Below are 25,303 nucleotides of genomic sequence, written 5' to 3'. Positions count from 1 at the left end.
TCCCAAGGTTGGTGGCGTATTGGTGATGTAAGCGATGATTAACATTTCTTACAATGACGACGTCTATGAGCGTTGGTGACCCCTTACAATCAGGTGGATGCTCGTCCGGCTACCTATTGTATAAAAAAAAATCTTCTTTGAAGCAAATACAAATATGCACTTTCCGGAAACAGGCTAGTCCTAAAGTAATTACTAGTTATTCTGGGTGTAGCTTACAAATGAAATGATCTGAATTAAATTGAAAGATCAAGGGATTACAAGCTTATACAAAAACGCAGATATCAATGTCAAGACTTAGGTTATATTTTGTTTTATTTTTAAATTTTCGGTGTATTTATGTAAATAATGTATAATAATATGCAATTTATGTGTCGTTTTTTACTTACGTAATACTCATTAAAAGATTATGTCATCATAATCATCATCATCATCATAGCTGAGATGGCCTAGTGGTTAGAACGCGTGAATCTTAACCGATGATCGTGGGTTCAAACTCGGGCAAGCGCCACTGACTTTTTTATGTACTTAATTTGTGTTTATAATTTATCTCGTGCTTGACGGTGAAGGAAAACATCGTGAAGAAACCTGCATGTGTCTAATTTCATTAAAATTCTACCATATGTGTATTCTACAGGCTGTTACTGTTACTGTTAATCATCATCATCCCGGGTCAGTCCACTGCAGGACTGGATTGATCTCCATCGATATCATCGCTCAACCTAGCTACAGAACGCCCTATACTATATTTGCCGACAATTTTTGTTGATTATTTTAGCCGTTTTTTTCGGTAAAGTCTACATTTCAAAACGTTGATAATTTTAAATTTAATCCTTTTAATTCAAAATTTCTTATACTACTTAAATAAGGTTTTTTTTAAGTTTTATATAGAGAGATAATACTTGATAAAATATGACATTAACTGTACTTCTCATGTGTTGAACAATTCCGCCCAACAGCATACTTTGTTCTTTAAAAAATATATAAGACCAATTTGTCGTGATGTGCTTGAAATAATGATCCTTGATACTTTTTTAGTCTGCCTTTTTATAACGAAACAAATGTCAAGACTGTTATAATAGTCAGTCACTAAATAATTGCTTTTATTTATATTTATAATAATTTAGATTTATATTTATAGAGTAAACCCTCTAAGAATACTAAATAATTATTCAAACAATATACTAATTACAGCCAAAATTAAATTTAACTCGAAGATTCCAAATGGTATTTAGTGTTGGGAAAATTGAGATGTATTTATTTATTAGTGCACCGAGATTCGTCAAATAAAGTGTGAGGCTTTTATTAATTAACAAGACGCTTAATTTAATTCATTGCTTTAAGGTATTTCTTCCTAACGGAGTAAAATAATTGAATAACTAAGTTATATCTTCATTATATCGAGATTCTTAGCATCTGTGTTATTGTATTTTGAAGCTACTGTATATTTTACCGGATTTTATACTTCTATTTTGTCTTTGGTATTTAAAGTCAATTTGTTGATAACGCCATTTATTCGGCTGTAGTTGTTAATGTTTAAAAAATAAAATAAATTCAGTGATACTACCTAAGATAGTATAAATTGTTGTCTTAATTTCTCAACAGCTCAATTTCAAAACAATTGCAATGTGGAGTAATTGATGGTTTCTTTTGGAAGTATTGCAAACAAGAGCTTTAAAAATCCATAAAGAACAAATAAAAAATATATAAAAAAGAAAGATATAAAAAACACTGCCATAGCTTATTACATAGATCTTTAAATATCTAATGTTTATTAGATAACACGCTTCATCATTAAATATGTAATGCGTTTGTGATTATGTTACCATAACTCATAATCTTGGATGGATGTTTACTAATATAATACTAATATTAGTAACCCTCCATCCAAGTAATACTAAGTGTCAAGCTGTAATAAGCTTAGTAGAGCTATTCTGTGAGTATAAATTCGAATTCACCGCTGATCTTGAAATGGCAGAAATTGAGATGCGACATTGGCTATAATAATAATTAACGATGGTCCAGTCAAAATGGTATATCAAGATATGTTTGTTCTCACTAATGTCATTCATTAGTGAGATACAAAGTGAGTTCTTATCGAATTATGAAGAACCTTCGTCAAATTTGAAAAAATCTCTCTTAATACCAACGTACCTACCGAAATAATCCTTATCTACTCAACCGATCATTATGAAATTTTGCCGTGTCTTTGCAAGGTACTTAACGCCTCCCTCGATTTGATTATGGTTTGTTGTTTTCGCACACAAATGAATTTATCAATTTAGTAAACCTATCTAAACCAGTAAACTAAAGTGCACGAATACGACTAAGGATTAAGGGATGAAATCGATTGTATTGTATTGTTTGTCCATCTTATTCTGCGCGTTCAAAAATATATGACGTATATTTTCAATGGTTGAATTTGAAATTACAGTATTTATAATTTTTATTAAATATGTACCTAATTTTTTTTTATATATAGTATTACCAACATGGCATACAGTAATACTTACAAATTAATAGATCTAACGGTAATTACAAAGCATTCGAATAAAAATTCCTTTTCTATAGTATTATTCGGTGACACGTTAGATTTTTTTTAAATCTATCGTATTGAGATTTGACACAGAGGTAGGTAGGAAGGTTGAGACCTGGATAAGGAATAAGTCATATAAACAATATAACATAACCATATAACAAATGATTATAAAATTAATTGAAAGCACACGAAGTTAGGGAAAACCACTTGCTTATGATATTGTTAAAAATAATTAATTAAAGTAAAACTTTAAAATGATTACGGTGATTTTTATTCAGAAGTTTAAAAATCTAAGTTATCTTGTTATTTTATTTCACATGAACCCTAAATGCTCGAAGTTCGAATGGCCATTGGTAACAAATACACTCATAAAGTATCACACAAAAACCGCAATAAACTAAAAGCAACGCTAACGGTATCGTTACGCTGAGTAAAAACTTCGAGGATTATATTATATTGTTTTAAAGAAAATTATTAAATTCTTGTAATTCTCATTTAGATATTTTTTTCATAACATTTTCTTTTAGCGAATCTACTTTTTAATACTGTGAGTATTAAAAAATATATATTAATACGTTGTTGTTTGTTTCTGATTTCATACAAAATGTTATGTCTGAAATTATTAATATATATGGGTAAATATTACTTTAAAAAAAACTTACATTAGGTTTTCTTTTTAAGTATAAGAATATCTGTGAAGTCTCTTCTTAAGTAAAAAAATGTAGGAGTTTTTGGACAATTTGGACTAATAGGTAACACGAAAAAGTTGAATTCTGTGTGTGTGTGTTCTACATGATTAATATAATATGAGAGGTGTTCTTAAATGTAAAGTACGTATTGTTGAGTGACACGAAAAATTATCATGTGGAAGGTGAAAATGGATATAATCAAACATAGATAATAATAATAATAATATCCTGGGACAATATTCACACACGGCCATCTGATTAACTATGCAGAGCTTGTATTATGGAAACCAGACAACCGATATGCTACATATACTATTTTTCTTTTGTAAATACATACTTCTATAGATAATTACACTCAGACTCAGGACATACATATATTTCATCGATCTCACAACATTCGGTATGAAAGGTTCTATCTTCCAACCACGTCAACCAGATCGTCAAATAGATAATGATTAGGTTACTAAACGTGATAGGAATTCAGAATTCTGAGATAAGTGTTTTGTCATATGCGTCATAATAAACTGGTTGCCAGAGATTAAATGGTCAAGAAAATTATTGGCAAGGTGGAACTCGTGTTAATATGGATGATCAAAAATAAATTTGAACGCAAATCTTGCATTTTCTTTGGATCGCTTTCGGGTGATTTTAAATATAATAAGTTTTATAACTATGGAAGATACAAGTGTCCACCATTACACGTCCGAAATAAATTTAAAACAGACTAAGCAGTGGATCAATTAACAATCATCAACAATCAACAACAATCTTTCGGGGTGCGAAATTAATTTTGATGATTATTAAATAATTTTGATGCCTTATAAAAGGCAAAACAATAAATTCCAAAAGGCAAATTATGAGAGTATATTCGTAAAAATAAATAATGGTTGGGTAGAACACATAGAGGATGTGTCACTTCTATAACAAAATTCCACGAAGTATATTAGCTTAATTTATATTAGCTATTTTAACTCTCTCTACAAAAGAGAGATAAAAAATTTAAGGAGACAACGGCGTTTATTGCACCTCGATAAAAATCATTGTATAAACCGGCTTTTGTATATCGATAAACTAAGTCTACAAAATTTCTAGGTGACTCGAAAAATAAAAGTTTTTTTTTTCACGTTTAGTAAATGTAAGAAGAATAAGGACTTAATTGAGAATTGTCAATATTATTAATTTGGTAAGATCAAAATATAACGAGTACATTCTAAGGGATTTTAGAATAGACGAATATATTATTACAAAAAAATTTTTTTTTCTTGTTTGTATTTTTATTTTACCTTTTCAATAATCTACATTTTATCCATCCAAATAAATAAATAAATTATTATGTCAGCAGCTTAGAGGGTTACAGTTAAAAAATTAATTATAGTATAATATAGTAGTTGTTATATATTTCTCCTATTTATGTCGAAACTATTTAAATAACCTCGAGTATAGTAATTTTATAATATTATGCAGTTAGTTATGTGTATGACCTATTTTTATTTTCAGAGAAACATATAAGTATTTAAGTTGATTGTAGTCGAATAACTCTTTTAATTAGGTCAAACGCTTACATAAACAAAGGCTTTGAAATAAAGAGAATTCTTGTTTGAAAATATTTATTCAAATATTTTTCAAAGCTTTTTACGAGTATTATGCTCTTGCTTGCAATATTTTCAGCAATAGTCAAAACGAAATTATCTCTTTGTATTTTGGAACAAAGTTTGTATAAAACACATGTCTCTTCTCTTCGTAACAATAGCCTCATGGAGCCATAGTTGATTGCATATCTGATATTGTACATATTTATGTATATCACATACATTATACGTGCAAAGTTTATATCAGTACACTTCATTTTGGCTTCTCTTTCGATTTTATAGAAAATATAATATTAACTTAGTTGTTCGTAGATCATACTTCGAAAAATATTAAATACAATATTAACTTCTATAGCAAAATCAGTTAGATCTTTTGTGTGAGTTGAAAATATTCGATTTATGTATTATCTACGCTAACAAAGTTTTGTTTAAATTTTACCTCTACATTTTACATTGTATAAGAAACATATATTGGTAAGTCTGGTCTTCGTAACGTGTTTTAAAAAGTTTTGGCGAAGTTTGTAAGTTGAAGAAGAAAAATATCTTGCTGTTTGAAATTAGTTCTATAGATATTTGGACTAAGGGAATATTTATTCTATCTTTTTGATTGGATTAATATAGGCACCCATGTCAAATTTAAAAATATTATGTTAATTGAAATTAACAATAAGCGAAATCTATTTTAATATTTAAAAAAACTATTCATGTTTTATTTCCTATGTTAACATAATTCTGTGAATACATAATTATTCAATAATTATTTTGACATGTAATAATTTTCTATACGTATAATAAAAATGTAACTGATAGCTGTCCATATATGGAAAATATATGAGTAAAACTATTATCAGGGGCCTTTATCAACGCGATAGAACCAAAAACATTGATTAGATTTTTCTCTGATTTTTTTTTGATTGTTTGTTTATTTGTTTGTCTGTGCGTTTGTGCATGCTAATCTTAGAAACGGCTAAACAGATTTGGATGCAGTTTCATGCTCTCTATGTTAACATAATTCTGTGAATACATAATTATTCAATAATTATTTTGACATGTAATAATTTTCTATACGTATAATAAAAATGTAACTGATAGCTGTCCATATATGGAAAATATATGAGTAAAACTATTATCAGGGGCCTTTATCAACGCGATAGAACCAAAAACATTGATTAGATTTTTCTCTGATTTTTTTTTGATTGTTTGTTTATTTGTTTGTCTGTGCGTTTGTGCATGCTAATCTTAGAAACGGCTAAACAGATTTGGATGCAGTTTCATGCTCTCACGTTTCATGTTGATGCGGATCTTTAATGTATTGTAACAAATGTTACTTAAAATTTAGTGTTTGTTATATTGAATATATATATCATTTATAGCTACCTATAAATGATAGTCTGTAAAATGATGATGATTGTATATGAACAAAACAAAGTTAAAAAAAGCCTTTTTTTTTTTTTTCGGGGAGGAAAGGCATTTACGCCTGCCGCCCGTTCCGGGGGGACCGGGACGGGTATGTGGGACTCACGGGGCAGAAGGCCCCGTCCTACCCACTAAAACCTCCCGGATTTCCGCCTCTCCGCAAGGCGGCGGGGTCACGGGAACGTTGTGACTTACAACCGCAACCCCGCCAGCGGTCCCCCCGCCAGAGGACCCATCTCGAGAGCGCGCCAGGATGTTAGGGCGCGCCTCCCTCCTCTCTGTGCCTCCGTCCTGTTACGTGACGGACTCCCCCGAGTCCGCCACTGGAGGCTGGGCGTCAGGGCTTGAAGCCCCGCGGCGGATCAACAAACTGGCTCCGCCGCCAACCACACCTTAACTCTGCGGCAGCGTCCGGCCTGCGAAGGCACGTCGCCGTCGAAGAGGTCTCCTTCTTCGTTGCGGGAGCGAGTCCACGTCGTCCTCCCGCTCCCGCTCTGCTTCCTCCTTTTGCGACAAGACGCATCCGCTGAACCGGGACACTGTCGCCCAGATCTCTTCGCTTCCGGCCATCTTCTCGACGACGGCCGGAAGCGACAGGTCTCCACCTACGGCCTACCGCGCGAGGCTCCGCCCAAGCCGGGCACTCTACGCGCGTGTGTTCCGCCGTATCCACGGCTCCTCCGCCACAATGGTGGCACTCCACCGTCGGCTCCCTACCGACCACCTCACACAGATACCGGCCAAAACAACCGTGGCCGGTCAAAAGTTGTGTGAGGTGATACGTGGGTGGGCCGTGCTTGCGCTCGACCCACTTCCTCAGCACCGGCCGAATGGCCGCAACGAGGTCCCGGCTAGCACCCGGGACACCCAGTCTCTCCGACCACTCGGCGAATACCCTCTCGCGGGCCTCCTCTCGCCACGTCCGAACCTCACGTGGGTGGGGCCGGTTCTCCTCCGCTCTCAGTAACGCCTTGATCCGCCAATAGACCCTCGAGTTAGCCTCGGCCTCGAGGTCCCATGGCGGGCTTCCGGCGAGCAGGCACGCCGCAGTGTACGACACCGTGCGGTACGCCCGAGCCGCTCTGAGTGCCACGCCACGGCTGGGGTGGCGCGATAGGCCGCCTCCCGGTATGAACTGCCGCGGGCTGACACGAGGGTGTCGTCGGCGTAGCACGTGACGCTGACCCCCCGCAACGTGGCCCCACGCAGCACCCAGTCGTAACCGATGCACCACAGGAGCGGTCCTAGTACCGACCCCTGCGGAACACCGCACGACAACGACCTGACGGCCCATCCGTCCGCAGTCGGAAAGGCCACCGCCCTGCCCGAGAAGTAATCGGCCACGGTACGCCGCAGGTAGCCCGGCACACCGTGGAACCGCAGGGCCTCCATCACCGTTTCCCAGGGCAGGGTGTTGAAGGCATTGGAAATATCCAGCGACACTGCCAACACAACCCCGCCCCGAGACACCTCCTCCTCGGCCAGGCCCCTCACCCTGGCGATCGCGTCGAGCGTCGAGCGGCCGGGACGGAACCCGTATTGCCGCTCGTCGAGTCCCGGCTCCATACTGCCGACGAGACGGGCAGCGAGCACCCGCTCGAAGAGCTTGCTCACCTCGTCGAGCAACACGATCGGGCGGTAGGCTGACGGCTGATCGGACGGACGCCCGTCCTTGCGGATCAGAACGAGCGTGCCCGTTTTCCACCGTCGCGGAAACCTACCCTGAGCCAGGCATGCGGTGAAGAGGCGCCGCATGCTCTCGCCGAGCTCCTCCGACGCGATCTTCAGGGCTCGACCAGGGATTCCGTCGGGCCCAGGGGCTGTCTTTTTCGACCCTAGTCTGATGACAGCCGCCTGCAGTTCCGCCTCGGTGATCGGAGTCACCGGTCCCCCGTCGTCCTCCTCTTGGGGCCTGCTCGCGGGCGGCACCATGGCCGGTGGCACGAACTCTCCCCGCCCGGGGAAGAGCGTGTCCACAACCCTCGCCAAGAGCTGCGGCTGGAGACTGCTAGTCAGCGGAGGAGCCCAGGGTCGGAGCTTTTGTCTCACGACCCGATACGGACGCCCCCACGGATCGGCGTTGAGCGTCTCCAGCCATTCCTCCCACGCCGCCTCTTTGGCCTGTGCTATGGCCTTCTGTAGGGCCTGGCAGGCGGTCCTATATCCGGTGTAGAAGACCCCCTCCGCGTCGTCATCACGAACCCTTCGTCTCCTACACCGAACGTAACGGCGCCGTGCCGCCACGCACGCCTTGCGCAGCCGACGGAGCTCCGGACGCCACCAGTACACCCGCCGACGTTGCGAGTGCGGCTTAGCCCTCGGCATCGCCGCGTCGCACACCCGGGACAGGGTGCCGTCGATCCGGTCGGCCTCCTGGTCGATCCGGAGGACCGGGTCGGAACCGGCCCCCCAAGCTTCGACGATGGCCGCCTCCTTCGCCAACTGTCCGTCGAGGCGACCCAGGCACCAACGCGGACGACTTTCCGTTCTTCCGTCAACAGTGGGCCGAACATCCCAACGAGCCGACGCAGAGACATCGAACCGAATATATCGGTGATCCGACAGTGTCTCCACGCAGTCTCGACCCTCCAGTTTTGAGCACGGCGGGCCAGGGCGTTGGACGCGAACGTAACGTCCACGATCGATTCGCCCTGCCGTCGCACGCACGTGCTCTCCGACCCACTGTTGAGGACCGCCAGCCCCAACGAGACCGCCCACTCCTCGAGCACCTCACCCCGGGCATCGGCCACAGGAGAACCCCAAGCCGTTGATTTGGCGTTGAAGTCCCCCGCGACCAACACCGGTGTGGGCGCCGCTTGCCCGATCAGAGTCCCGACCTCTGCCAGCATCTGCTCAAACTCGGCGAGACTCCGACTGGGCGAGGCGTAGACGGCGACGACCGTCACACCGCCGACGACGGCCAGCACGCACCCCCTGCCCCTGGCCACACCCTCGATGGCCGGAGCGCCAGCGACTGCAGGGGCGACGATGGCCACGACCCGTTCGTGGTCGGAGACCCAGTCGTCCCGCGAGGGAACGAAGTAGGGCTCCGATACCACCGCCACGTTGATCTGCCACTCTGCCATGCTTTGGACTAGTAGGTCCTGGGCCCTGGCAGAGTGGTTGATATTGGCCTGAAGACAGCGCAGGGCCATCACTGTGCGGTCTCCATCGGCTCCGCCTCTGTGCGTGGAGACGCGGCTACCGGGCCTTTCGTCGCCACCTTCCCTGCCTTCTTCTTCTGCGTGGCGCCCTTTCCGCCCTGGCACGACTTGCTGCAGGCGGCATGGGCAGCTGGCTTACCTGCCGCAGTGCAGACCACGCAGCTGGCTACGGCGGCGGAGCACTCCCGAGCCTTGTGACCGGGCTGACCGCAGCGGAAGCACAGACGGCTTCGGTCGACTTCCCGGTCACACTTTGCCCCCATGTGCCCCCGCTCGAGGCACCGGAAACAGTGCAGCGGTCTGGGGTCGCGCAGCATGACTCGCGCCGACACCCACCCGACCCTTATGCGACCTACCTCCACGACCTTCTTCGCGGCCGAAACGGGGCAGCTCAGCCACAGAGAGCCCGAGCCGCTCGAGCCGCGAGCGATGATGCCCGCTTTAATGGCCCCGGTAGGGCAGCCGCCTTGTTCAGCGACCGCCGCCACGGCTTCCGCCACCGTCACGGAGTCGTCCAGGTCTAGTACCCTTAATTCGACACACTTTGTGGGTCGATGGATCTGGACGATCTCCGGGCTGAGGGCCTCGCGGAGCTTTTCCGCCAGGGCATCCGCCGCCTTCTCGGCCTCGTTGGTGCCCGGCGGCACCTCGAGCATCCGCGCTCCCGTCGCCGCGGTCCGAAGTTAAAAAAAGCCTAGTTTAAGAGGTTTAGATATTCCAATATAAGTTGAGCTCAGAACTATATAATGAAATATATTAAGTCTGATCTTAGTATTTTTTTAAAATTATACGCAGGTGAAACTGCGGGCGTGTCTTGCTTGTGAGACATCACCTAAAAACTGTACCCATACAGATAATTCAGTAAAGATATTACTTTTTATGTTTCCCACGACTACGAATTTTCGAAGCCATCTAACGAAACGAAACGAATTTACTTTATAACTTATTGATATTTTTTACATCTTGATACGATTTGAATTGCTTGTATATTGAATATGTTTGCTTAACGTCTCGGAATAATTTCATTTTATTTTGAAAATGTAATTTAGATGAGTAATTACTACCTGGAGTCTCTTGTACAGAGAAACAATAATATTATGGCAGAATAATTTTATTAAGTTTAACATACCCAATTTATATATTTTTATATCAATTTATGTTTAAGTAGCTACAGTAGCGCAGGTCCTAGTTGTAAAGCCAAGGTCCAGATAGAATCAATAAGAGTTCGTGTTTTTTTTTCGCAGAAGAAATTTTTAATACCAGCCTGGAGTTACAAATACTTTCGTGGCATTATTCTATTGTCAAGAAGCAAAACTTCATATTTCTATGTTACAATTGAAATGGTAAGTGAGCTAGTCATACTTGTAATTATAAAGGTCTGTGGCTGAACTTAGCATTCATATATTCTATAACTAAAACTAAAATAAAAATGTCTCCCTAAAATAAATTTAAAAAATAAGCGATAGAAACGTTAAGAGTTAATGAAAATGATGATAATATTAAACCGCAAAATACGATCCCTCCGCAACGTTGATATACCTTCCTAAATCAATATTCGGTACAACAATGTTGTGGAATTTGTGAACGTGTGAAAGTAACCTTAATAGCACTGCCGAGTTTTATGGACCGGGAACTTTCATTACAAAACGTATTATTACTTTGATTTTCGTGTGTGATCAAACAAAACGTTTTAATACATACATCTATCTACACATGAGTATTAGTTTTATATCTTGATGATCTTTTTACTCTGCAACAAATGGTCAAGAAACAAAAAAAGAGGGGGGAATTAATGTGAGGTCAATTTTAATTTACAATGCCAATGGGCGTTGGTGACCTCTTACCATTAGGTGGACCAAATGCTCGTCCGCCTACCTATACTATAAAAAAATCATCATCATCAGCAAAATCGTCTAATGTTAAAGCATCAAGTATTCTTATTCAAGCTTATTAAGAAGTTCATAAATTCTAGTTATATTTTAAGTGAAACTCTTAATTGTTCTACGTTAAGTACTCTTAATGTTCCTACCTTGTTTAGCCTTTTGCAGAATAGAGTACCTACGCAAGTGATACCTTTGTGTTTCGAGATAATAACTTCAAATAAAGAAAAAATATATAGTGTGAGTTTTATTTTTTCTCTCAGTTCAAAGTAAAAAAAAATTCATAAGACTATTAAGGTGAAAATCCAGTTTAAACTGAGACATTTAATTGCTATTTCCTAATTAATAGTTTCATTTTTAACAACATTTTGCTTATATAACTTATGTTCACGTTGAATTATTTTCACGTCTTAGTAATAAATAGATACTTAAAAGGTATGTGAAATAGCTTTTATAAGGAGACTCAATTTTATTTATATATTTATTTCGGGCATAATTATATGTTCTATTGTATTTTTTTTTAATTATAATAAACGTAAATTAATTAAAAAATATTATAAGGTATGATATTCAAGTTATTTACGCAGCGTTATGAATGGACAATTTTAAAATATATTTACAATGATTCTAAGGGTGGCGACTCCTTATGACCTTATAGGGACTACCCTATTGTGTTATTATACAAGAAAAGATATTGTGTTTGGACCGTGTATAATAAATTGTTGTTTAGGTAAGCAATGGAAACAGTCCCAGTGAAGAGGTTCTTAACAATAGACCTGAATACGTATACTGATTATATTTATATTCTAAAAATAAGCAATCGTAGCTTTTAATTAATATCTTACACGTAACTTCTCAGCTTTGTTTTTATTATTAAAAAAATAAACATTATTAAATTTATTAAAAAAAATACTTTTTGTTTATACCTTTCGTTGAGATATTTCTAGACGTAATTAATATAATTATTGGAGCGCCATTTAACGGCCATCGTGTTATTTGAATTGGCAAACACACTCACTTGTACTATGCACGTCTTAAGATAACTATGAGGATAACCCTAGCAAACCCTATTCGGAGGAAATACATAAAATTAACACTGGCTAATGATATCCCGCCAATGAACGTGACGCCAAAAATCAAGTGCTATAGTAGCGCTCTGCACTCTAGCAACCTCATTGGAGTCACACTTAGAATGGACGTCCTTAGGAACCGAATATGACTCTTTAAAAGTGAAGTCTAGTACAAGAGCCAACAGTTATCGTTACACAATTATTATTCGTTTGTTTTTTTTTTTTTACTAAATTACATTTATTGTTTTGTTTGATTTTAAGTTTATTATAATTTGAATTTAATCACATGTCATCTCCCTCTTATTAGTTTTTATTAATATTAGAAATTGCTTATATCTTATCAAGGAAATTAATCGTATAATTTTATCTGGTTTAATTTTTTGTAATATTTTTGCATGCGAGATGTGCCTAAGAATTTATCGTTACGTTTGCGTTAAATTTGTATTGTATATGGTTTTCATACTGACTAAAATTATGTATATAGCCAAGCACATATGACAACTCACACTGCTTCGCGAGGCAGGTCAGCGCGTTGTTCCTCTTGTTTCACGTACTTGCCGTTAGTTTTCTAACATGGTTGACATTTGTACTGTTCCGCTCTTTATTGTTGCTTTATATCACAACTTTAATAAACAGTCTATGTAACGCAAAAATTTAGTCTGACAGTTCCAAAGAACGCGTTTAAAGATAAAAATTATTCACCTTTAAATTATTAGTACAGTGCAGGTAACGATATTAATGATTGCTATTATCGAGTAAGAATAAGCAAATTATATTTAGTTGTTTCATATTGATCGGGACAACATTTTTTACATTACATTGCTATAAATTTATTAAAAAAAGGGGTTGGTAGTAAATTATTTGCTCACGATTGCTTTGGGACTAAAGGCCAAAATAATCCTGAGAATAAATTTATGAGTCAAACATCCATTGTTCTACGTTATCATGGGTCACAGTTGTAAAAATGTTTAAAAAAGTGATACTAACAATTTATGTACAGTTCTATTTGAATCCGTTTGATTCATTACTACACCTTAAATTCTAAACAGAATGTGGACTACAATATTATGAAATAATGGTATAAAAGAAAAACGTCTATACCAGCCAATACAGATCTAATGATCAATTGTTTATAAAAATAATATTATTTTTATTAAATTTTCTTACATGTTTTTTATACATTATTCCAAACGACTGTCTATTTTTCAAATTTATATTGAAATTATTTGCCTTATAATATCAGTTGCTAGATTACTGTCCCATTACTACACTATTATTTAAATAAAGTATATCTTATCTAAGCGATGAACTAGATATCCACATTTTAATGTTTCTTACGATAGTGTTCGCTATATGCAATGTCTGCCATATGAAAAATCCAAATCGCGTAGAAATTTTCACGCCATTTCCCTAAACACTAAAGGCTAATCAAATATCGGAATATACCGTAACGCTGTCAACTTTCATTAAAATTAAATATCGGATTGCGAAAATATTGATTAACGAATATCTAACGCTAATAAATACATTTTTAACTATTAAAATATATTCGACTAGAATTTATAGGACACGTATTTATTTATGTATTTTTATAGATAAAGAAATAGAATAAAATCAGGATATACATTCAATTCCGAACTTACGCAACTTTAAGCTAGATTATATTCTTAAAAATGTGCACACGGCATCCCTATTAAGACAATATTAATACAATCACTTGCTCTTAATATAATAATCAATAAAATTTATAATTACGGTAACTAATAAATTAATTGCTTACGGTTCGGTAACTAAATTAGATATTAATGTTATATAATAGCTATAATTGATTCAGTGATATTGGAATCAAATTAAACTTAATCGCCGATTGATTATTTAATTTACTAAAAGTATCATATAATGGCACTTTTGTAAGTGAAAATAGAAAATTAATGTTTGAATCAAGTTGCCACTCTTCTAAAAATATTTAGGACTAAAAGGTCACTCTTGTTATAAGAGGGCTTGAGAGGTTCGTAGTGAGGCTGACAATTAGCCCCATTGACATTTGCTTCCTTGTACCTATAATATTATATTATTAATGTTCCTTCTAATTAATCAATGTAATAATTGTAAACGGCATGCTACCACTAATCATGTGCATACCTAGAAATTAACAAGATATGATGTATACTACACCGAGATGGCCCTGTGGTAAGAACGCGTGAATCTTAACCGATGGTTGTGAGTTCAAACCCGGGCAAGCGTGTGTTTTTCATGTGCTTTTTTTAATTTTGTTGATTATAATACCCCTCGTCCTATACGGTGAAGGAAAACATCGTGAGGAAACCTGCATGTGTCTAATTTCACTGAAATTCTGCCACATGTGTATTCCACCAACCCGCATTGGAGCAGCATGGTGATATAAGCTCCATGCCTTCTCCTCAAAAAGGTAGAGGAGGCCTTAGCCCAGCAATGGGAAATTCACAGCCTGTAACTGCTGCATACAAAATACTTTCAGTTTTTTTGTATCCAAAAAACAAACTGATCTACCTATCTACTAAAATGTAACCTTTATAAGCTGAAGAAATAATCAAATATGATCACAAAAAAATGCCGATATGTATATAATATTTTTTATTTATTTTTTTAAGAATAGGTAGACTAGCATATGGGCCACCTGATGATAAGTGGTCACCAACGACCATAGACATTGGAACTGTAAGAAATGTTAACCATCGCTTACATCACCAATGCACCACCAACCTTGGGAACTAAGATTTGATGTCCCTTGTGCCTGTAATTACACTGGCTCTGAGTGAACCCTTCAAACCGGAACACAATACCAAATACTGCTGTTTTGCGGTAGAATATCTGATGGGTGGTATTTACCCAGACGAGCTTGCACCAGTAAAAGTATAACATAGATATAAAATAAAATTTAAAACTTCCTTTTAAAAGTCGGTAAAATATAAACTAATCGCAAAATTGTTGCTCTTTACATTAAAATACGATTTTCTGTCAAAAACACATAACCGAGTACTAATGCTCGGCAAAGCGCTGGCTTTATGGAGTGCAAACATTAATCATTTGCCAAAATCGTACTAAGCGGATTTTAGTTATGTAAATTGACTTTGAAGACTTGATATATGTTAAACCGATACGTATAAATCAATTGACTATCACATTGAAAAATTTCATATAGTAAAGGTAAAATGCAATAACTTATTTGCGAAATTTTCGATATGTACCATATATACTTTTGACGTATGACACAGTATTAGCTATCCGAAGAATAGGATAGAATAAGGGCCTATAAGTAATAAAGTAAGCTTATAACGTAATACATATTAACTCTTTCGAATATATTAACTATTTTAAAAATTATAAATCAATAGAAAAAACTCGCAGTCGATATGATTTCTTCAACAATTGTCTTCATATTTCAGCCAATTTTTACAAAACCACAATAAATTATATACGTAAATCTTACTCACGAATCGGTCCGTTCATTCAAAAAACCTTATGAAACCCGGTCGTTAGTCTGAGTTTATCGCGGTTAGACAGACGAATAACCAACCACACGCGGCGGGGGACATTGTTTTATGTGATATAATTATGTTTACTTGTTTATTAATTTTAATTACATCCTAAAAAAATATTTGCCGATACCTACCGTGATTCTCGTTTCGGCGGAAACGGTGTAAATTTAAGCTGTGTTATATTTTTCATACATACGGCTATCTATGTCCGTAATAAACAGCCTGTGAATGTCCCACAGCTGGGCTAAAGGCCTCCTCTCCACTTTTTGAGGAGAAGGAAGGCTATCTATGTAGGTAGGTTTTTTCGGATTGTGTAAGTGATTTTTTTGATTTTGAGAATCAAAAATTTAATGATGAAAATTTATTTTATTTCTCTGTATTACAAGTTATATTCTATTTAAAATACTCATTATCAACACATTAGGAATCGAAATAGGTTACTTTTTATTAAATGAAAGTGAAAAATTAATATTTGCGGGTAAATTGCTGAAAGGACGTGCTTGATCGGGTCTTGAGAAGATAGTCTCGCTTGGAGCGTAGTGTGTCGCATTGAGCCGTTAGTGATTTTAGCTTTTTCTCCAAATCCATTTGACCACTGCAACAGATTAATTATAACTTACAAGATCCCTTTTCACTTCAAGAATAGAATTTCTCATCGAACTGAAAGATTAGACCAGGTTTTAATTTTACAAACTTCGCAGGGATTGCTGCTATAAAATATAAAGACGAATAGTAAAGCCTTAGGTGAATAAATTTAAGTGATTTTAGGAGACATCAATATTGCTTTGCTTAAATTCAATTAGTATTTATTATCAATTTATGACCATGATACATATATATCCTTAAATTCATTAAATATTTACGTTATATGCATCTGTTTGCCCTTTTCATAAAAAATAATTATGAAAAGTGGCGTAGTATGAGTAAGTAATGGCAATTCCGTTATATATAAAGTTTCTAAGGAATATAATAATTACTTTACGGAATCAATCTCAAACTTTAGGAAGATTGTTTTAGAGATTATTAAAACTTAGAACTTTAATTTTTAAATTTTTAATACTCTTATGACTTTTTACCTTCAATATTTTTTTTGTTCTGCTCTTATATTTTAGATATACGTGGAAATTTAATTGGTATATGTGCTAATTTAAGAATAAATGTACTATTTGTTTCCCAAATAAAATAAATAAAAACTAAAAATACAATCTGGCAGGCAGGTCAGTCATTAACCTTTTAATTTAAAAAAATAGTATTAATTGCATTTATTTTAACCTTTAAATATATTTGTTACAAACAATAATTACTTAAGCGGACCCTGGCGTTACTAGGCCGGGAAAACGCTAGGCAGAAGATGAACGATTACATCCGATTTTAACAAAGGTACTTAAACTGGCATTAGGATCGGAATTTTATTAAATGTTACAAAAACTGGTTAATATTACTGAAAATTGCATACGTACAAGTATTTTTTTATGTAAATACTTAGAAGAGCTTTCATACTTATTAAGGAGGATTAGAAATGTAATCCACCACGTTGCTCCTTTTCGTATAAGCCGATATATGATGTCTTTATATACGTGTGTAAGCTTAAGTTTCCTTGACAGCAAATGTGTTCATTATATTAAATATTGTTTTTTTTTTTTTAAATCATTAAGTAAATCCGAATTGAATGTGATAGAATAAAAAAGTCGAGTCAGAATGTTCCAGTAAATAGATAAAAAACTTTGGATTTTTTGATCGCAAATTTACTTAAATCGAAATACCAAAGAATGTGTACGTATAATATATTATAATTGGTCATGAAGTAAACTATATTTAGTTATTAAGACAGAAAAATAAATCTAAATTATATTCTTAAATCTATATCGTATACTTAATACCTAACTTTGATTGTATTTCACATTAAATACTTACATTATTGAAAGAATATCCTCAGGAACATCGGCTTGTATGTCACTTAGTTCTTTCTTCAGCTCGGAAAGTTTGCGTCGTAGTGCCGTTTCTTCGTTTAAAAGCTTTGAATTCGTTTCCTTTACCACTTTTTGTTCGTTGTTAATTTCCTCTTCGTTCTTTTGTAATGAGAATATTTTATTAGAAATATTAAATTTAGCCGCCTTCTTAAACGAAGGTACTCGAAATCAAAATTTCCTAGTTTTACTCGATATCTATTGAAATTAATATAATGAAAATTGTAATTGTCGATACAATTTTCATTATATTATTTTCAATGAAATTATCACACACGCACACGCTCCGCCACACATACACTCACACACGCGCGCACACACACCTAGAGACAGAGACAAACACAGTAAAAATATCATGACCTTTAAGCGGCCTACTAAACAAACTTGCTTAAAGGTCCTAATTAATGCTGTTTAAAAAGGATTTAAACATTTAATTTAAAGTTAACTTTGAGCAATATTTAAATTGAATACACTCATTAAAATTCAATCTGTAAGAATTAGTTTGTTATTAGGAGTAAACTAAGAGATTTTTCTCTCTGCATTTTATAATGTTCATAGAGTATGAGTAAAGAGATATTATGTTATAGTATTATAAAAAAAAAAAATCGTATATGTTATTTTATCGTTTTCATATTTTAATAAATTTTTAGGTATACAATATGCGTTTGCCAGGATAGCACCTGAACTAACATTTTCTAAGTAACTATATTATACTATCCGAATTTATACTACGAATTTAATTATTGATTTTTATTTGAATTTATTAGACAATACCATTCTTAGCTTTTTTAAAGAATGAGTTTAAGTACTTTCTTCATTCATAATAGAGAAAATCGAACAGAAATGTTCCTATTGGTTATAGGCGCGACCACAGCGCCACATTTATTTATTTATTTATTTATTAGGGAAACATACAGCATATCGTATATTACAACTTAATATAATAATCATATTTTAACACTTATGCCAGTTAAGTTTCCACTACTGTTTTAACAGGGAAGTGGACTAATTTTGATGTTACATAAAATATAACTATTTATGACAAAGTAAAATTTTAACGTAAATATGGTTATGGTTAATTACTAATAAGTATTTTTCACAAGATTATAAAATTTACTTAAACTATTTTTAAACAGATCAATGTGGTTGTATTTTCTATTATGACTATTACAAGATCTTAGAATAAAAGAATTTTTGAAATAATTAGTTTTATAAATGGGTATTGAAAAAGTATCCTGAGAGCGAGCGTTAAAACGAGGACACTTAAATAAAATCTCTCTGAGCAGATATGGAGAATCAATTAAATTATTTAATATTTTGTAAAGAAACATTTGGTCTCTTTGTTCTCTACGTTCTTCAAGTGGCATAAAAACATAGTCAGGAAAAGTAAATTTGTATCGCAACCTCCTGATAAATTTGTTTTGTATATTTTCAATTAAGTTGACATATTTTGCATATTGTGGATTCCAAACAGTTGACGCATACTCTAAATGTGATCTAACGAAAGCATTGTACAAAATTACAAAGGTATGAATATTTTTAAAGTCTGCCCCTTGCCGAAAGATAAATCCAAGCATTTTATACGACTTCATCACTATTTCCTCAATATGCTTATCGAATATAAGTTTGTTGTCTAGTTGTACCCCAAGGTCTCTCACCTCGGTTACCCTTTTTAATTTAGTATTAAATATGGAATAGTCAAAAATTATTTGTTCTTTTTTTCTCGAAAATGTAATTACACAGCACTTGTCAACATTAAGCTGCAAATTATTAGCAATGCAATATTGTCCTAATTTATTTAAATCCTCTTGTAAATGAAAACAGTCTTGATTATTTTTTATTATCTTAAAAATTTTAGCGTCATCAGCGTATAATAAAACTTGAGAATTTTTGAAACAATTAGTTACGTCATTAATAAAAATGTTAAAAAGTAAAGGGCCAAGGTGAGAACCTTGTGGTACACCCGATGTTACAGGAATAAAACTAGACGTATATCCTTTAATAGCAACGGCTTGAGATCTTTCGCGGAGATAAGATGTAAGCCAACGTAGAAGGTCACCATGTATACCGATGTTGTTAAGTTTTTGTAATAACAAATTGTGCGATATCTTATCAAATGCTTTCGAGTAATCAGTGTATACGACATCTACCTGGAAACCAACTTCCATAGCACTTAATACTGTATGCAAGAACTCACACAGATTGGACTCAGTGGATCGCTTATTAATAAAACCATGTTGGTTACAGGTAAGTAGAGGCCTTAATAATGGAAATATCGTATCATAGACAATCTTTTCAAAAAGTTTTGGAATAACTGACAATTTAGAAATACCGCGATAGTTTTTTATATCGTTTTTATTTCCAGACTTATAAATCGGCGTAATTAAAGATTTTTTCCAAATAGTTGGTAATAATCCGTTGTCCAATGATTTTTTGAAAAGCATTGTTAAAGGCACACATAACACTTTACTGCAGTTTTTTAAGAAAATGGGATGTATTCCATCTGGACCATAACCCTTGGATGTATCTATGTTCGATAAATATCGTTCTACTTTTTTGTCAACAATCTCGATAGAGCTGATGATAGTCTGATTTGCGCTAGTAGAATAGTGATCCATTGTTTGATTTCCACTATTATCCTCAAAAACTGAATGAAAATAAGAATTAAACATATTTGCTATATCGTGTCCATTGTATCCAACTTGAGAGTTAAAATACATTACATTAGGTACAGATGTATGACCTTTTTTAGTCTTTATATAGGACCAAAACTGTTTTGAGCTAAAACGAATATTATTCTCTGCTCGTTCCAGAAACTCATTATAACACGTTCCTTCTAAGTTTTTTGATTGTAGACGTAATTCAGAGAACTTGTTATAATCGTTTTGTTGGCCATAAATTTTCCATTTTTTGTGGAATTTTAATTTTTTTTTAATTAATTTTATCAAGGGTCGCGTAAACCAGCGTGGATATTTATTGATCTCATTTATACACTTAGACGGGACAAATGTCTCTATAATGTGATTTACGATAAGATAGAACGTATCAACTGCCTGACTAATATCTTTGTTTTTAAATTCGTGTTGCCAGTTAACTTTAGCTAATTCAAAATTAATTTTATCATAATCAGCGCTGTGAAAGCGACGTACAACACGAATAGCTGGATTTAAATTTCGCTCAATGGTATTCATATCAACTTTAATACAAAGGGAAGGATGATGTTCATCTTCAGGTTCTGATAAAGGGTCCACACGAGATATGTTACAATTCAGATTGGAAAGTACTAAGTCTAAGAGCCTGTTATTTAAGTTAAGAATATAATTTAATTGTTGTAATCCAGTAAAATTCATAAAAACAAATATTTGATGTACAAGGAGATATTCCGAGGGATTTAAAATATAAATTGAATTATTATTATTTAATGACCAAACAGCATCTCGTATATTAAAATCACCTGTAATAATTATATCATCTTGTGAATTTTCTATAATCAAATCAGATATAAATTCAAAAAAATTAAGCTGTGAATCCGTTTGAGAATTATTCTGTGGAAAGTAACAACAAAAAAGATGCAGAATTTTCCTAATAATACCGCGTTTAGTTATAATTTTTATATAAGTGACTTCAGCACTAGGAAAATTAGGCAACTGAACATTTCTCACATCAACATCAATTTCGCGACCGACCGCTATCAGAGTACCACCTCCCTTTGTCATTTCTAACTGCTCGTAATCACGGTCGTTACGATAAACATTATATCGAGCATCAAATATTTCACATGCGTGGAACTACTATCTTGTCGTCGATATCCGAACAGACCGTTTGATATTTTACGCGCTCTCATAAAAAAAATGAATCTGTGTTCTTTGTGAGTTCTATCACAATGTATGTCACATAAGTATGGACGACACTCCCAGGTTCCTTCAGTAGCTGATAACCTATGGAAGATGTATAAATAAGAGAACCGAAGACATGAACTGAGCCCAATCTACGCAAGGTAGTTGGTAGTTCCCTATTGTACGTAATACCATTTATATCTATAAAATCAATTCTCTTGACTTACTGTCAACGTACACTAAACTAAATATAAAAATAAACTAAATTTGTATAAATGTTACCCGTCCGAAGTCGGGACAGGACTAGTATAGATATAAACATAACCTTAGTTCGTAATGGAAATATAAATTATTAATTTAGACATGAAAGTTGCTAAGTAAGAGTTAAGAGGAATAACGCAAAAACTATCACGTTTTTGCGTTATTACACTTAAAAATAATTACATTTTCCGATTTCAAACAAATAAAAAGAAAATATATTTTAATACTTACGTAAAATATTCGGGACTTACGAAATCGATCAGCTAGCTCACGTAATGTGTCTTCATATCTTCGTCTGAAACAGTTATTAATGAAGAAAGAATAAAAGGCAAGAGTTTATTTATTACTTACTATACGAGATTACGTGGAATTCTTCATTAACAGCGTTCCGGAAGAGTGGAATTAAGATATTGCGTGAGAATATTCTGTTACGTAATGAAATCAATTATGCCTACCGTACCGTACCGTAACAGCCTGTGAATGTCCCACTGCTGGGCTAAAGGCCTCCTCTCCTCTTTTTGAGGAGAAGGTTTGGAGCTTATTCCACCACGCTGCTCCAATGCGGGTTGGTAGAATTCACATGTGGCAGAACTTCAGTGAAATTAGACACATGCAGGTTTCCTCACGATGTTTTCCTTCACCGTAAAGCACGAGATGAATTATAATCACAAATTAAGCACATGAAAATTCAGTGGTGCTTACCCGGGTTTGAACCCACGATCATCGGTTAAGATTCACGCGTTCTTACCACAGGGCCATCTCGGCTTTTTCCAATTATGCCTGCTATATATTATTACTATCACCCGCGGCTTCACCCACCCCTATAGCCTATTCCAACCACAAGAGGAGTAAACCCAAATAAACAACTTTGACACCGAATTGACGCGATATCCTTAGTCGAGATCTAGAATAATCCATGATATTCAATATGGATGTTCGAAAAAATGGCGTTTTCAATGTCCGCGAAGTTGTAATCGGAACTTCGAAAGTTAAATTAATGCGGTTATAACTAGTTAAGTGGAATAGTGTTGTATTCAAAATAAAGGTAAATTAATCGAGAACTGTTTGTAGTGCATTTTCAACAGAACAATTAGCAAATCGGACGCAATTTGTACATCTATGGTTTGTTTACCTTTAGTCCTTCTCCGATTGGAATAGTGTAAGTTGTTAGCTTGATAAAATAATCATACTGTAATTTTAAATAACTATTGACCATTTTGTAAAGAATAGCCGTACCCATTAAAATAAGTCTGCATTATGAAAAGAATTTAATAAGTTATAATTTATATTATTGTCCTATTTACTACACGTTTTGTAGTAAATATATATATGATTTTTGCTTGTTTATTTTTTATATTGTATATTTAAATATTTTGTACTTTTATTATTTAGTAGCTCTATTTTGACTACTGGTTCCGAAAAATATTATATTATGATTAGTCAGTTGAGTACTAGCAAGAAGCTCGCATTGTTTGGTTTTAAAAAAAAAAGAGGAACGGTAATTTTTGAGTTGTGAAACAAATTGCATTACCACTGTGAATAATATTGAGTTATGTTAAAATAATAAAACTGTTAAGACGGAGAAGAGTGTTTGAATTTTAATACCTTCGAAATTAAGAAAGTTTACAATATGTTGGTGTATTTTCTGTACAAAACGCAAAATTTCATGATGATCGGTTCAGTTAAGCAAACTTATTTTAGCAGTTATAGTTATTTTAGCAGTTAAAAGTGGTTTTATTGATGATCTTTTAATGTTTAACATGTATCTTTAATGGCTATGATATAAAGTTATAAATATGCATCTTTCAAAATATCGAAAAGGAAAACACAACCGTACATTTCAAGTTCTGTAATGCGTTCTTCCTGTTTCAATAAATCTTCGAGTTCGCTGCGAGTCATGCGAGCTCTTTCAAGTGCTTCGCTTACTTCCTCACTTTGTCGTTTTAATTGCATGCGCTTAGCAGTTAGTCTTACTAAAATAATAGTTCGTTGTCATTTTTGTACAATTACATGCATAAAAAATTCAATATTCAAACTCCAATAGCATTTATCCGGAGTGGCAGTTATTTATCCTAATAACATTTAACTTATGCTTATATGTATCTTAATTTATGCCTTAAGCCCAATATAGGTCATATTGGGTTTAAGCCATAAATCAAGATTAATTTTAGCATAACAAACTATCACGTGAAGGAAGCTCGTGATAGTTTGTTATGCTTTCATTGTTAGCAATAAATATATTTTTTTACTTATTCCATAATACTATAAAACAATAAAGTCCTAAACACAGCTACCTTAATACTATATACTAATTTTAGAAAGAGTGGCCACCTTCTTTTTATTATGTTTGTGACTACATTTGCTTTTTTATATAATTTTACAAAGCCTAACTAAAAGGAGGACATGTTTGCTTATTGCGAGTTCTGATAATTATCAATAGGCACCTCTATTTTCATTCCATTCAAATTGCAGTTAACGTTAACGCTATCTAATGAATAAAAAAACTTGCACTAGGCATTCTGATGGGAAGGACTATCCATAGGATATACGATGTTACATCCTTTATGCCTGTAATGACACTAGCCAACTTAACACATTAAAACAGATTATCTAGATATGATATAATATTATAATATAATAAATAAATATAATATAAAAACAGAATTTTATATTTTTACTACAAAATTTAATAATAGATATCAATATGTTTAACACTTATACATACCACTCTCTTGTTTAAGACGTTCTATTTCAGTATTAAGAGAGCGTGCTACGCGCAACGCTGTCATAGTTTCGCGGTACTTTTGTTCATTTTCAGCGTCTAGTGCCGGTATCGCAGAACGCTATAACAAAGGATTCAATTCAACAACTTCTTACAGCATTTATTTAACTCAAAATACAAAATTTAATTGTACCTGTGCAACTAAATCATTTTCTATTTCTTCTAAATTTGATTTAAGAAGACATATTTCAACTTGTTGTTCAGCTGGAGAAAACATTATTAAAATTAATTTTACAATGCTTTTTTTGTATTGGTTTGATACAACGCTAGAATATAAAAATAATAATAATATTTTTGCACATAGATTTCGCGCCAAATTGTATGTATATTTTTAATCTTTCTTTAATATAAAGCATTAGATTCAACAGTATTCAGCCAATATAATTAAATAAAAAAATGTGTTGGTATAATTAAATAAAAAATATATAATAAAATAAAAATAAAAAAATATTTTGTTATTTTAGTCATATTCGAGTGATAAAAAAATATGGAGTGTTTATTTATTTCATGGAAAAGAAAGGTATTTTAATCTCAATACATATCGAGATGCTTTGAATTAAAAATTTAGAATTAACGTTTATATTATAATTATTTA

At 35.2% G+C, this 25,303-nt stretch overlaps 3 protein-coding genes across 3 annotated transcripts in view; 1 reads left to right on the top strand and 2 right to left on the bottom strand.

Moving 5' to 3' along the window:
* Positions 1-25,303, bottom strand: part of LOC126772258 (uncharacterized) — a 347,965-nt gene that overhangs the window by 268,760 nt on the left and 53,902 nt on the right. The window lies entirely within an intron of this gene.
* The window catches only part of LOC126772183 (kelch-like protein 5), a 343,872-nt gene that overhangs the window by 310,408 nt on the left and 8,161 nt on the right, over positions 1-25,303 (top strand). The window lies entirely within an intron of this gene.
* Positions 16,328-24,925, bottom strand: LOC126772543 (uncharacterized). Its single transcript, XM_050492942.1, has 6 exons — positions 24,842-24,925; positions 24,652-24,769; positions 23,764-23,899; positions 22,158-22,221; positions 17,777-17,931; positions 16,328-16,457 (listed from the first exon to the last, which is right to left on the bottom strand). Exons 1-6 carry the CDS (start codon positions 24,923-24,925, stop codon positions 16,328-16,330), a joined length of 687 nt encoding a protein of 228 aa, XP_050348899.1.

Source organism: Nymphalis io, chromosome 12 (assembly GCF_905147045.1).
Source record: "Nymphalis io chromosome 12, ilAglIoxx1.1, whole genome shotgun sequence".
Lineage (NCBI taxonomy): Eukaryota > Metazoa > Arthropoda > Insecta > Lepidoptera > Nymphalidae > Nymphalis > Nymphalis io.
The sequence above is the reverse complement of the archived record's forward strand: the minus strand, read 5'-3'. Positions and strand labels throughout refer to the sequence as shown.

Coding starts and splice junctions, on each gene's coding strand:
- LOC126772543 (XM_050492942.1), bottom strand. CDS start 24,925: ATGTTTTCTCCAGCTGAACAACAAGTTGAAATATGTCTTCTTAAATCA. Junction 23,900..24,651: donor ACGTCTTAAACAAGAGAGTG/GTATGTATAAGT, acceptor CTATTATTTTAG/TAAGACTAACTGCTAAGCGC. Junction 17,932..22,157: donor GTAAGTCCCGAATATTTTAC/GTAAGTATTAAA, acceptor TCATTACAAAAG/AACGAAGAGGAAATTAACAA.